Source organism: Phytophthora cinnamomi, assembly GCF_018691715.1.
Source record: "Phytophthora cinnamomi strain GKB4 chromosome Unknown Contig13, whole genome shotgun sequence".
In the NCBI taxonomy this organism is placed as follows: Eukaryota; Oomycota; class Peronosporomycetes; order Peronosporales; family Peronosporaceae; genus Phytophthora; species Phytophthora cinnamomi.
Window position 1 is genome coordinate 381,916 of NW_027150946.1, and position 15,116 is coordinate 397,031.

The 15,116-nt window shown below is 52.2% G+C and overlaps 1 protein-coding gene across 1 annotated transcript; it reads left to right on the top strand.

Annotated features, from left to right (window-relative positions):
- Positions 1-13,965: 13,965 nt before the first annotated feature.
- IUM83_19494 (Immunoglobulin-like fold) lies at positions 13,966-14,652 on the top strand (the record flags this gene model as incomplete). The annotated part of the gene is made up of 1 exon (XM_067944546.1): positions 13,966-14,652. One exon carries the CDS (start codon positions 13,966-13,968, stop codon positions 14,650-14,652), a length of 687 nt encoding a protein of 228 aa, XP_067797770.1.
- Positions 14,653-15,116: the final 464 nt, after the last annotated feature.

Genomic DNA, 15,116 nt, shown 5'->3' on the forward strand with positions numbered 1-15,116 from the left:
CTAGAATTGGTGTGACTATCTTGTGATCGCACTTAATCGGAGTGGTGTGCGACTTTTGAAGCTATTTGCCGACATGGCGACGGAGCAGGATGCTGAAGACCTTGCTAGCCAGGTGAAGACGGTGAAAGACAATGTCATCGGAGAGAAGACTGTGAAGATGTACACCCGCGGAATATGTCGCTGCGTGGCGTGGCTTTACGAGAACCAGCGAAGTGTCCTGTGCGATGGTTTCCTTGATGCTTTGCGCGCTGGTGCTTTGGAGAATGCCGACTAGGGTATAGCGATAGTATTCATTTGTGCTTTAACAATTTGCCACCTCATTTATTACGAACTGGAGGATTTCTTATTGCGTCTCTAGTTTATCACAGTGAATGCCTACGCACAACACTGGGTGCACTGCATGCTTTGTTCCGCAATGCCCTTTTCGAAAACGCCAGGCTCGTGCCCCAGTTGCAACAACGGCTGGTTTGTCGGACAGCACGTGCATCGGACCAAATGAGGCCCACTGGGGTTCCTCCGCACGTTCATTTGCTGGTAGTGATGGAGAAGCAAGCGGAACAACTACAGCAATTATCGCTGTCTGTTGGTGGGTTAGCGCCGACCGTGGTGGAGCTAATGAAGTCAGAAATGTCGCGCTGTCAAAACTCTGTGTCAACCCGAGAGGTCACCGCAAGTGTATCGCGGGCGCTTTCGGATTGCGGAATATTCGATCTTGTTCAATCCGTTCGAAATCATCTACCTTGTCAGTTAGAATGCAGTGTCGAACCTGATGAATCTCCGCCAGAGAACTTAGCCACGGATCTCACACTGCCACAACAAATCTTTCTCTTGTGAACGAAAGATTTACACGAGCACAACCCGAATTTGATATTCCCAGCATGTCGTTAATGTGTGGTTGGGAGCACTGGTGCTGTGGCGACCCATCTGGGCAAGTTGGCCCGTACCGCGTTTTGCAATGGCAGGACCTCACCTCCAGTAAGAAGCGATTTTTTTTTTTATCAAACTACCGCTGTATGATGGTGGAGGTACAAGCCAAAATACCTAGAAGTTCCTGGATAGCAACACCTAACGTTCAACAAGCGCGCGAGATGCTTGAAGGTGTGATCGCAGAGCTTCCGATCAGCGATGTCACGCCAACAAACCGTCAATGGCGCAAGGATCAAGTCAAATGGTCTAGTGCCCTGAATGAAATCCGGTAACATCGTCGCAGATCGAGTCGCGACACATAGTTTAGCAACAGATTTACTCAATATGTAGACAGGAGTGCATGAATCGAATTTGTCTTACCTGTCGCGACTATTTTGCTGGGTGGTTGTGCTAGACGCTGTATATGCATTTCTACCAGCGCGGATTGCCGACATCGTAACCTCGTTGGGGTTATGCAGGTGGCCATGTCGATGTCCGTCCTTGACTTCCTGCCGTCACACGCACCGCTTACTCAATCCAGAAGCGTTTAATCTGATGCTGCTCGACGAGGCAGTGCTCGTGTTTGTCCAGCGTTTGTAATACGGGGTGGTATTGAGTTTCGTGTATTACAGTAGCTATCTGACGCCAACAAACTCTGGATTGTCGCTCAGAATAACAGTGGGTGTAACGGGGTTACACGTACAAGTGGCTACAAGCCACTTGTGAATTTAACAGATAGGATATCTGTTAAAGTTTTAGATACTTCCTCACCTTGGTGTATGCCACACCAATGGATACATTGAAGTGGGCCACCATGATGAGTGGTCCACACATACCCAAAGATCCTATTGGTAGAAAGCAGCATCTTTCTACCAATCAGAGACATGCATATTAGCGGGGCTCTGACTGCCAACCCCTTTCATAGATGATTGAGGAGGAAGATCAATTTACAACAATACAGTTCTCATTTTACCTTAAACTAGCTACTTGGTGTTTTTATTTGATTTATATTATACTTGTGGACTCAAGTATAACTAATTCAAATTATTAATAAATTTCTACGCGTCTTCATACACGTAGCGCGACGTGTAAGCTAAAGTAGTGAGCCAATGTAGGCCCACTACACCTGGTAGCACTTTGTAGTCCGTCCAACGACCGACTGCTTGACGTTCGTACGAGGTGTACGAATGCGGAGCAGAGAACCACATGAGCACGGAGGTGCCCATGGAGAGCTCCAACACGCCTGTAACGCATGTTGCACGCGCCGACTGCCCCCGCCTGTCTGACCCAGAGTGGGAAGCCCTCCAACGACTGTCCACAGTCATTGGAGAAGCGGCGATAGCTACAATGCTGCGTATGCTATCGCCGACGGAGCAACATGGTGTTGCTCTGGGGTTCATCATGAAGGAGCAGCGCGATGCTGCTTCCTCAGTGACGGCGCGTCAGGGACGACACCGCGTGCGCAACCATTAAAGTTGAGCGTAAGCAAATACGTGGGAAGAGAGGGCGAGCCTCTCCTCCGATGGCTTGTCGAGCTCGACACAGCCATAGCGGCTCGACGCATCGTCGACCCGCTGTCGAAGGTCGCGTTCGCCATGTCCTGTCCTGGCGGACGCACAAGGGGTTGGGCGTATGGATGCCGACTCTCCGATCCTACGTGCTTCAGCACGTACGAAGTGTTCAAAGAGGAGCTCAAACAAGCGTTTGAGCCCCCGCAAAACGAGTTCCGGTCGAGGGCGGAGTTCCTCGACCTTCAGCAGGGTAAGCATGACGTCCATGCTTCCGCGCAGCGCGCACGATACTTGGTCTCAAATATCGTGACTAACCCGATTGACGAGGCGACCAAGGTCGTCATGTTCATGAAAGGACTTAGAGATGGGCCCGTGAAGACTTATCTCTTCCGAGAGTACCCGAGTACTCTCGAAGCTGCAATCACCCTTGCCATGCAAGAAGAGTTTAGCCTGCGGCAGGCTAAGCTCCATGTAAATGTACCGAGGCCGCAACCGCGCCCGGTAGTGAGGACGGAGGTCCAGAACCAATGGACCTCTCGAACGCAACAACTGCTGGTTATCAGCAGCAGGGAGGTAACGTGCGATGCTTCCGTTGCGGAATGATCGGTCACTTTGCACGGGAGTGCACAGCTCCCATGCCCCCTGGAGGTGGCCGTCGTGGCGATGCTAGGCATCGCCGCGGACCAACAAAAAACGCGAACATCCAGTTGGCGCGGGGCGTCCTACTGGTAATGCAGTCACGCGTGGCGACATCGGGCACGCGACACTGAGGACTGCACCCCCCAGTGAGGCTAGCTCTCGCTGCAAGAAACAAGATGACAGGCCGAACCTAGCCATCTTGAAGGTTTACTCGAAGAGAGCGAGTGACTCTCTTCGAGCATTGGTAGATTCAGGTGCGTCGAACAACTTTGTTCGACTACGGAGTTTACCGTGTCTTGACTTCGAGGAGGTGCATGTACCTCGAAGTCTTCTGGAAGTTCGATTGGCAACAGGTGCCATCGTGAAGACCAAGAAGCGCGTCGTGAACGTGCGCTTCTCGTACAAACGACGAGTGTTTGTCGAACACTTCATCGTCCTGGACCTGGACGATAAGTTCGACGTGGCAATGGGCATGCCGTGGCTGGCACGGCATGATCCGGTAGTAGACTGGAAGAAACGCACGAGCGTGCCCTTCGGTCGCGACTGCAGAACAGAGAGCGATGGCCCTGTTACCGCAGCACACGCACCAGCAGGTGCGCGCGGCTCACCAGTCGAGACAGCGCTTAATGCTGCTGTCCCGGAGTGCCCAGGAAGTGCGCGAGGGCGCGCACAAGTGAGACCAACGTCGGCAAAGTTGCCGACGTCAGAAGAAAGAGACGTACTGGTTCCGGGAACCAATACACACGTTCAAGAAATGGGACTCGCTAATCCTCCAACGACGGCGTCGGAGTTGACTTCGCTTCCAGCCATGAGCTGGAAGCGCTTCACACGCGACTTGCACGATGGACGCATCGAGCAGGTCTGCGTTCTTTCGAACAGCGAAAGAACGGAGAGCGAGAGCGAAGAGCTGAGATAGTTTTTCATGGGAAGTACCACTGAGAGTGAAGACACTCTCAGTGCGAAGACGAAACGAGAGCGCTTCGAGAAACAAGGTTGGGACTCGTTAAAGTCGAGTCCCTATTACGAATTGTTGAGGGAGTACAAAGATGTACTCCCGGAAGAGATTCCTGCGGAGCTTCCGCAGGATAAGGGCATTCAGCACGAGATTGATCTCGTGCCGGGCACGAAGTACTGTGTCACGCGGCAGTGGCCACTGCCGCGAGAACAAGTAAAAGCAATCGACGACTTCTTTGGAAGTCGTCGCAAAGCAGGACAAGTGCGGGAATCAAAGTCCCCGCACAGTGCTCCGACGTTCTGTGTCAAAAAGCCACAGGGCGGATGGCGCATCGTTCATGCGTATAACAAGCTGAACGATGCGACGGTACCGGCGCAGACGCCGATACCGCGAAAAGATGTTATCATCGATTCGATGACCGGGAGCACCGTTTACAGTGCTCTCGACTTGCGAGACGGATTCTATCAGATCCTAATGCGTGACAGCGATATCCCTCTCACGGCAGTGAGCACACCAAGCGGCATGCTCTGGGAATGGCTAGTGATGCCACAGGGGCTTCAGAACGCCCCTGCGACCTTCAACAGGTGCGTGACGCACTTGTTGCGCTCGGTGCGCGACTTCGCACCGAGCTACTTCGACGATGTGTTCATCCACAGCCGGGCTGTGGACGGGAAGACCGACGTAGAGATGCACAGGGTGCACCTCTAGAAGCTACTTGAACTTATGAGAACACATAAGCTCTACGCGAACCTGAAGAAGTGTATCTTCGGGGCGAGCGAGATACCCGTCCTCGGGTGTCTCGTAGGGAAAAATGGTGTTCGCCCTGACCCAGAAAAGGTCAGAGTGGTTAACGAATGGCCAACGCCTTCAAGTGTCAAGGAACTGAGGCAGTCCTTGGCTTGGACACGTACTTGTGCAAGTACGTGGGGGATTATGCGGGCAAGATCCGCCCGCTGTCACAGCTTCTTAAGAAGGAAGCTGTGTGAAATTGGACAACCGATTGCCAAAAGGCATTCGATGCAGTCAAGCGGGGCTTGACTGATGCACCGATCTTGGCAGTGGCTGACCAAGATCGCCCATTTCACGTAGTGTGTGACGCATCCGATTTCGCGATCGGATGTGCGTTGATGCAGCACGATCACGAGGGCCGTGATCGTGTCGTCTACTACCAATCGCGTCAGCTGAAAGCAGCTGAGCGCAACTATCCGGTACATGACAAGGAACTCCTTGCCATGAAATATGCACTCGCGAAGTTCCGAGTGTATCTACTTGGAAGTAGGCCATTCGTGGTCTACACCGACCATGCATCACTGCGCACTGCAGTGAAGTCACCACACATATCACAAAGAATGGCGAGATGGCTCTCATTCTTTGCGGAGTATAACTTCCGGGTCGAATACAAACCCGGAAGATTGAATGTAGTGGCCGACGCGTTATCACGTCGGCCGGACTACGCAGCAGCTGCCGACGTCAATGGCATTGACGCCATGCGATCGAGCAAACCCACATCGTCACTGTTGGACGATGTGAAAGCCGCGTACGCACACGACTCGGACGCGAAACTCTTGCTCGCCTATGGCACAACGCCTTCTGACAAGGCTCGTCAGAAGTTGCCCAAGCACCTTCGTGTGCGTGCACACCAATATCGGGTGCACGACGGACTGCTCCTTTATAATGCAGTCGACGATAACGCGGATCGCGTTGTCGTACCGAACGATCATGACCTGCGACTCAGGATCATGTACGAATATCATGATGTCCCGACTGCGGGACATCTCGGACGTGAGAAGACATACGTCCTTCGCACGCGCGACTTCTACTGGCATCACCGGTATAAGTGGGTGCGCAAGTACATCCGTGCTTGCGAGGTATGCCAACGCGTAAAGCCTGCGCCATTCGCGCAGGCTCCGTTACGATCACTACCGACTCCGTCGGAGTGTTGGAAGTCCATGACTTTGGACTTCATCTTTGGTCTTCCCCCGGATAGCGGAGGGAACACCGGTGTTGTGGTCTTCGTCGACCGCTTCAGCAAGATGGTACATCTTGCTGCGGTGCCGGCAGAGGTGACCGCGAAGCAGACGGCCCGTCTGTTCGTCGACATGGTGTTCAAACACCATGGCATGCCGACCGACATCGTGTCGGACAGAGACCCGCGCTTCACAGCGCACCTGTGGCAAGAAGTGTTTAAGTGGCTTCTTGTTAGAGTTTTCAACAAAAGCGTTCCAACTTTGACAAAGTGCCTGCCACTCGGGCACTTTGCTGCGAGAAGATGTCTTCTTGCTTTGAAACAATCGGAGCTCATGAAAGAGTCCGATGTAATAATCGCGCCTTTGATTCGTTTCCGCATCAAAGTGCAGCTCGGCAGCCACAGCGTCATCTTTGATGGCGCTGCATACGTACAGCGGCACCTCATTCGGAGGTACCGAGTTCCCATACCGGTCCGTGATCTCGGACGCGGACGGCATCCACGGATCGCGCGCTGCAGGCGCAGCGCGCGGAGAGCCTTGAGCTTTGAAAGCACGCGCTGCAGCAGCAGCGCGCGGAGTACTGAGAGCCCCAGCGGAGGCGAGTGGGGTATCGCTCTCAGTTCGCGAACGCTTCGAACTCGAAGCGTCCGATTCGTCCCCTTCACGCGGGCGAATGTTCTTGGCATGAGGGCCGAGCGATTCGCTCGACACTGCGTCTTTGCGCTTTGAGGGCGAGTCCTCCTCGCCCTCCATTTCGTCATCGTCGTCGTCGAAGTCGACGACGTCGCCATACTTCGCCTTTTGGCGTTCGAAGTAGTCGTCAATGGAGAGATGACTCTCCACCGCCTTCGGGTTCTTCTTCTGGGGCGCGCTCATCGTTGAATGAGCGCGGATTTCTTCTCCAAACGCGGAGAATTGACGAATGGTCAATTCAGAGATTGACGTGCGGAGCCCCGCGCGTCTAACCTTAAAGGGGGGATGGTGTAACGGGGTTACACGTACAAATGGCTACAAGCCACTTGTGAATTTAACAGATAGGATATCTGTTAAAGTTTTAGATACTTCCTCACCTTGTTGTATGCCACACCAATGGATACATTGAAGTGGGCCACCACAATGAGTGGTCCACACATACCCAAAGATCCTATTGGTAGAAAGCAGCATCTTTCTACCAATCAGAGACATGCATATTAGCGGGGCTCTGACTGCCAACCCCTTTGATAGATGATAAATAGTTTTAGCAGATTTAGGAGGAAGATCAATTTACAACAATACAGTTCTCATTTTACCTTAAACTACCTACTTGGAGTATTATCTAAAGTTAAATTATATTCGTGTATTCAAATATAATTAACCTAAGTAATTACTAAGTACTTACGCTTCCTCATACACGTAGCGGGACGTGTAAGCTGAAGGAGTGAGTCAAGTTAGACTCACTACCGTGGTTGTATCGAAATGTCGCCAGGGGTAAAACGAATTCGTGTGCGCACAAACGCACAAGAAACGCAAAAGTTTTCATACAAAAAGGAAGTCAGACGCCAACAAATTCAAGGGAATGTATGGCACTACGCGGAGGTTAATACAGATTTGGGCAGTAAGATGGGTTTTTTGTTAACTATATATCACTAAAAAACAACAACTCAGAAACCGGACCAGCTATTATTGTCAGAAACCGGACCAGCTATTATTGTGGTTTGCAGATATTTTGTCGCTCGGATTTAGGGCTTAGATCGATCTCTGAGATAAAATAATTCGAAGACATAAAAATGCGAGACGGTAGTAAATCGACCTCCAAGCGTAGGTAAGTCGCACCACCTCTTCCTACTTAACATAACGGGCGCATCGTTGGTTCTCAGGACACCGAGGTAACGTCGCCGGCTACTGCTACTCCGGTACGGCTCTGTTGGACGTGTTTAACGGCTCGTTAGCTTCGTATGTGAGTGCACGTGCGGCTCCTGCACCACTTGGCTTTCAGCTTCTCTGTGGCGCGAGCTGCTCCCCGCCATGTAAGACCACATGATACTACACTACCATTTCACTTTAGGAAAAGCGTTTCGTATGAACCGCTGTAGCTCCTCTAAATAAAAAGTAGGGTGGGCTTTCACGTGCTTTCGAACACGGGTAACCACGGCACTCGCGAGCGGTTAGTTCGATCTTCTTCATCAACCACACCATCGGTCAAAAACAACTTGTACCAACGTTGCAGTGTTCGCACGTTAGGCCAAAATATATCGCTAACATACTGCATACAGATTCCATACACATGCATAAGAAAAACAGCTCGTCAACGGTAGTCGGGAGAGTGCATGCTGCACTTGTGCAAGGTGAAGGTTTTCGGAAGCTGCGGTGCTTCGACAGATCAGCAGCGCGATCTGCCGACCACTCGTCAAGTGTCCAGATGTACGTGTCCAATTGCATATTATATATATAAAGCGCGGCATTATAATCCGTACACAGCCATCGCGATTTAAAATAAATCGGCTTTTTGGATCGGCAATTCGACCACAGATAGCGTAAATCGAGATCGATATCGAGGCTGGTGAAAATAACTTGGTCGAGTTAGTGGACATCTGTTTTTATATCGGGCGCCAGATATTATAACTCGGGCAAAACACTAGGTGAAAACGACAAACGCATTGCAAAGCATAATACTAATCAAATTACCGCATCGCCCCTGTCCTAAGCGAAGTTTTGTCCTAAGCGAATTTTTATTTTAGCCAATGAAAACAATGCATTGACACCGCATGTCTGTAGTTAAAATTCCATGTTGACCAGCTAATTATAGGCTGCCACCAGCCATTCGGTCTCAGTGTTCAAAGTGCTATGGGTAGACCACGCACTACAGAACCCGCATTGTAGTCGACTATACGCACAAGTGCCGCCTTCTCGAATTCTGGCTGCTGGCTATTCTGTAAACGAAGCTATTGCACACGTCTACCCAAATTGCAGCAGGCTAATTGCGAAGGTAACCAAGCGAGCTTGGACACGAAGCTGGGAAAGAGCACCGCAATTTTATGCGGGTTCAATTCCCGCCGTGTCCTTGAAAAATCTGAGACTTGAAATAGGGGCGATGCGGTAGATAAAATAGAATCGTATAATTGTATCATATAGTGTAATCAATGTTTTCTGAAGTTCGATCTCTTATTGGCTCATGATACCTGCAAGGTGCCACTCATTAAGGGTTAATGTCTTGGTCTCCAAATCTGTAAATGCATGGGTTTCGAGTGCACTTTTCGGGTGAGCATTTGTGTATGCAATAAACATCCGGGTGCCCCAGGTTCGAGTTTGTGGAATACTCGAATAATTCTCGAATACTCCGAATTTCCGAGTCGGAAATAGGCTTGTTCTGTAAATGGGCAATGTCACAAAAGAGTCGGTAGTACCCATCATTGCGTGAATCATGGGTATCCACAACTGGTTTTGAGGGCCGTTCTTAACGGAGCGGTAGGCTGGGTGTGCGGTGTGCGTAGAGAGTACCACTCTGCGCGTCGTCGTTAAGAATGACGGAGTGTGGGGCGGTAGGCCGCTGTACCAGACTGTACCTGTGTCCGAGAAATTGTCTCATTCACAAAACGCCCCGAACCCCCTGTGGCAGATACTACGTATGTTCCCTCAGCTAGTCGATACGGACGACGAGGAATGGAGCAGTTCGTCCAGTGATGAAGAGATGAATGACATTGTCGTGTGTGTCGCTGCAGCGACGCAGGCGCTTGTCATTAGAGAAGATTATTTCTGTCAGCAGCGGATCATTTGGAGCGACCACGTAGCAGTCCTACGGCGGCGAAGCTCGTTTGAGAGGAATTATCGGATGGATTAAGGTTCTTTTGATCATCTGTTGGAGTTGCTGCGCCTAGATCTGCAGGTAGATGCGCTCATGTCGACGGTTCGCACAGGCGAAGCCCCGATTTCTGCCGAGGTAGTTTTGCACTGTACACTGCGATGGCTAGCTGGCGGATCTTACCTCGACATTTGCACTATTGGCCACATTAGCCACGCTTCATTTTATCGCTGCCTCTACAAGGGGGTTAACGCAATAACCACATGCCCTGCTCTGGCCATCAAGCTTCCGAGAACACACGAAGAGATCGAGAGGACAGCAACCGAGTTTGCAAAGTGTGGTCACGAAGCTGTATAGGCATGCTCGCATCCAGATCCGCTCGCGAGCGCGTATCACCAAGACTGGCTAAACGTCCAGCAAATTCGTCAGAAAACAAAACGTTCAAATGTCTAAAAGGGCATTGCTTCTGCTTCAGGGGTGGATCTCTTCGAGCTTTCTTCTTCTTCTCAAACAACGCATCGTAAGAAGTCTCGTTAATCTTCCTCTGAATGATCAAGTCGACCATAGCTGCTTTGGTCTTGTTCTTGTAGCCATGGACACCTAGCTTCTTGCACAAAAATCGTAGTTGCTTGTGCTTAAACGACGACCCGGGTAGATCTTTGATGTACAGGAATATTTTTTTCTCGTTCTGCACTTGCTCCGTGTGCTGCTCCCTGTCCTGATCATCACCTGCACGCTCGCTACATGTGAGTTCCTCCATAATGACTTCAACGTCGCCGAGAGTGATAGAGTCCAGTTCAGGGTATAGAGAAGCAGCATCAGCGGAAGCCGACGCGCGAACAACGTCATGGCCAGCGAGTAGGGCATCAGCGCGTTCACTGCATTCGACGATATCCTCACACTTCTCCTCCTCTGCCTGGTGATACTCGTGTCGCGCTGGTGGATTCGCTGCTCGCATACTGCGCTAGGCGGGGAGAATGACTGCCGCCACTACAGCCAGACAACTCGTCTGCTTGAGCGAGAGGACGGAAGGTGCATGCGATGGTCGTGTCCTGGGTGTCGGAGGTAGACACGTCGTCAGCGCTGGGACCCGACAGAAGTCAGAGGAGCTCGCGCTGGGCTGGACAATGGTGCGCAGCAACCCTCGAGGGCGTTCCATTTGGATGGAGAGTCAGAATCTGGGCAGCCTACCACGGACAGCGCACACACACCCCTCGTGGTGTGCGTAGGGAGCCTACCGATCCGTGATCGAAAATTCCCTCCAGGTAGTGCCGACTGCTGCACAGAGCCGGTGCGCAGCTACCCGGGCCTACCGAGCCTACCGCACACCCGCTCCGTTAAGAACGGCCCTGAAGATAAGAAACCCACCCTCATAAGAAACCCATTTAGGCCCTGGGCCAGGGTGGGTTTGATAACGATTGAAGTATTGAGTTACGCGCTCGGTGACGGCATTGGTGATGGTGTGCCGTGTACAATCACGCAATCAACAGCAACATGCTCGCCGTCAGCGACGAAACATTGAAGCTTATGCTATTGAAACTTTGAAGCTTATATTATGCATGTACTTTTGTACACTATTCAGACTCTGAATCAGAGTCTCTCTACGGTTGTGCGGGTGAACACCTTTCTATCGAGTCTGGCGAACATACCGGTACTGCATGTGCCGTAGCTGGTGGCACCAAACAGCAGCTGCTGGTGAAAGGGACAGAAGCGAGTGTCATGGTTGAAGAGGTTGATAGGCGTGGATGTGACTTTGCCTCAGCCCGTTGACGATAATTTCTTAAGACCTTTGGAAAGTATCTGGCCAAGGCTACCTACTGTATGTACCAATGGTACGCGCGTTTGCCGCAATCACAAGATTGATAATACCAGGTGTATCCGAAGAAGTTGGCAAGACACGCTGCTGCAAGTGTGTGATTCACAACTTGCAGCAGCGTGTCTTGCCAACTTCTTCGGATACATCTGGTATTATCAATGGGATGTGGTCGCAGTCTGCAGCTTCTTCTCTCTGACTGTGAAGCCTTCAGTGAAAGAGCCTCTTTTCTTTTCTTTTTTTCGTATTGTATTGTAGTCACTTAGATACTCTAACGACAAGGACCCTTGCAGGCGAAGCTTCCTATTCTGCATCCGCTGCATCACAGAGTGATGTCGAACTTTCCAGATAGTGCCAATGTAGCCAAAAATGAAAATAACGTTTACAATCACTTTCACCCAGTACTGTCATATTTTAGCGACAAAGGAACCCACTTTTGACATTCAAAATTTAGATGTGGTATTATTCTAGCCGAGTTTGGGTGCAAATCGAGGCCAATACATGTACCGTACCGGTAAGTAAAAGTACATCGGGGTCGAAGTGGTACCACCTCTCTTTTTTACACCTCGTTTTTGTTGATTACGCTCTATAGAGATTTACAATTGTCTAAAGACCCGAGTACGCCCAGTGCAATGCCCAAAAGTGAAGCCGGCGCCAAAGGAGGTTCTGCGAGAAATAATCTGGTAAAGGCGTCGCGCCCAAACCGACGAGACACTCGGTGTTGAATTTCTTGCCTGGATACGCCGCCATTTTCACCGCTCGCCGCCGTGACGACCTGTCATATGCGTCGGAATACACGTAGCAATGTGTGTGACGTGTGTTCAGTACATACGTGGCTGAAGCAACGCCTACCGATCAACCGATCCTATCTTTTATCCTACCGTAGTGCCGGATGCTGGAGCACCTTTGGCAACTTCGCACGCAGTGCGAAGAGAGGTTCGATACCGGTACCATAAGTTAGCTACAGTATCCGTACAACCGGCAACTCCCAGGTTCTCGGCGCGTTCTCGTTCGGGTAGCTCTACGACGAACACCTCACTCTTCAATTTTCCAACCTACCACCAAGAAACTCAAGTTACAACGATGAAGTTCTTCTCTCAGACTGTGGCGGCGGCGGTTATGCTACTGGCAAGCGGCACTGACGCGGCTTGGGAAATCTACCGACTGAGCGAGAGCTTCGGCGAACCACACGGCACCTTTTTTTCGGACACGAGCTTTGCCATCGCTGGACAAAGCGTGCACTCCGTCACGATCCGCACGGGCGAGCGTGTGAATGGCGTCGGAATCGACGTTACAAGCCCGGACGGGAAGACGAGGAGCAATCCGTTCCACGGTGGTAATGGCGGCAACCCGCAGACTCTCACCCTGAACTCTGGTGAACGCTTCCAGTGTTTGGAGGCCCACTGGGGTAAATATCACGACCGCACGCGCATCCGGTACATTAAGATCAGTACTAGTACTGGCAGATCGATTGCTGGTGGTACCCCCACGACCCAGACTGGAAAGGTTTGCGCACCGGATGGTTTCCAACTGGGCGGTTTTGAGGGTTCGTCGGGCGTGGAGCTCGATCAGGTGGGTGCCGTTTGGACCATGAACTAGGCTCGGATCAAGTTCCTGCTCCAGTGCATCTGAGTGGTGGATTTCTCAAGATGAGGCTACTACCGATTACCGAAGGCGCATGGAGATCAATTCGTGTAGATGTAGCGAGCGCCAAACCAGCTACTCCGATAATTGACAGTTTCCCGTCTGATATCAGTGTCTTTAGCTCTTCGAACGAAAATATGCGATCGGTACGAGCGCTCGAAGGCAAGTGGATTAGTACCTTAGTGGTCCACAGCCTACAGGGAGTAAGGCTGCCTATCAGCGTCTGAGGCTGCTGTGTGCGGTACTGCATTATTCGTAAGTGCTTCTCCGGGTTGTGCATGAGGCGGACGCAATCAGTGGCAAACGATTGCAAAATAATCCCTTCTTCCGTTGCGCGACGCGGCTACATTATTTCTAAACCTGCCCACTCCCCGTTTCTAGCCAACACTTGACGTTTCTAACAAACTGGTCCAATACCACTGCATTATTTCTAAAGTTGCCCACTCCCCGTTTCTATCCAAAGCTTGACGGTTCTATCCAATACTGGTACAGTATGAAAATGAACATCGCGTTTGTTCCCCCACCGTCCACCCAACACGTCCCTCAAACGACGCGCCCGCCAAAATGGTCCTCCGCTCGCTTCAGCTTCGTGTGCGCCACGCCCAAGATCGCGCCGTTTCGCACCAGTCTCACGTGACGATCCAGACGAGGAGAGCAGATATCTCGGTCCACGGTAGAGCAGCCGAGCATTCATGCAGCGACGCAGGCCTCGGTGCACTAGGCCGAGCGCAGCTACAGGCTTCATCACTAGGATGCTGTGCGTGGCGCTGCTGCTGGTCTTCGTCGCGGTGCGCGCCCAGCTGTTCACGCCCGAGGACGTGCCCGGTCCGCCCGAGAAGGTTCTGGTGTCGCCCGCGAGCGACTCGGCGGTGCGCGTGCAGTTCTTCCCGCCGCTGCACGTCAAGCCCGAGGGCGTGAACGGCGCGCCCGTGCTGGGCTACCGCGTGGAGCTGGCGCGCCGCGTGGACGAGGTGCAGACGTTCACGGTGGCGGCGGACGGGCCCGTGCTGGCCGGCGGCTACCGCGTGACCTTCGCCAACGCGCGCGGCTCGGCCACGACGTCGTGCGTGGCGTGGAACGCGAGCGCCGTGGAGCTGGAGACGGCGCTGGAGCAGCTGCCCAACGTGGACAGCGTCGGCGTGGCGCGCTCGCCCTACAGCGCGGCCAAAAGCGGCTTCGTGTACACGGTCACGTTCGATGGCGCGTACCTGGTGAGCGGCCCGCAGCCCAACACGCTCGTGGGAGATGCCACCGCTTGTCAGGACGTGCAGCCGCCCAACCGCGCGCTGTCGTTCGAGGGCGCGCACACAACGACGGGCGTCCCCGGCTTCTACCCGGAGGTGTGGGAGGTCGTGTCCACCGACTCGGCCAACGCGCAGGTGCTGGCAGGCACTTTCGACCTGTCCGTGGGCTTCGAGGGCTACAATAATGATATGTAGCTAGAATTGGTGTGACTTACGAGACATCGACGGCAGGAGTTCTACATGTTAGCAGTAGATTGGGCCGTTGATGCCAGTGTCATCCCAGTTAGATACCAATGAATGAAAAGGAGCACTAGTTGTGAGTGGTTGTGACTATGAGAGAGAAGGATGGATCCGAGAAAGTCTCTGAGGAGATCTCTGGGAGGGATCCTGGCCATCGTTGGTCCTCTCTTGCTCGATGAGCGAGCCGAAGTAGTCACTGAGTACCGAAAGGGGTTTTTCGCCTGCGGGCTTTCCCCGATGCAACACAACTTGACCTCACTCACTTTTGAATTCCCAACCTGAAGCTCAAGTGGTCAACCACCTCCTACTCTAAGTTGCTGCGTCCAGACCCCAAGCTCGACTCTGGTGCCGACGAGACCCGAGTTCTCGTAGGTTATGAGCCCAAGACGTGGTTTACGGGCATCTTCTACTGAACGTGG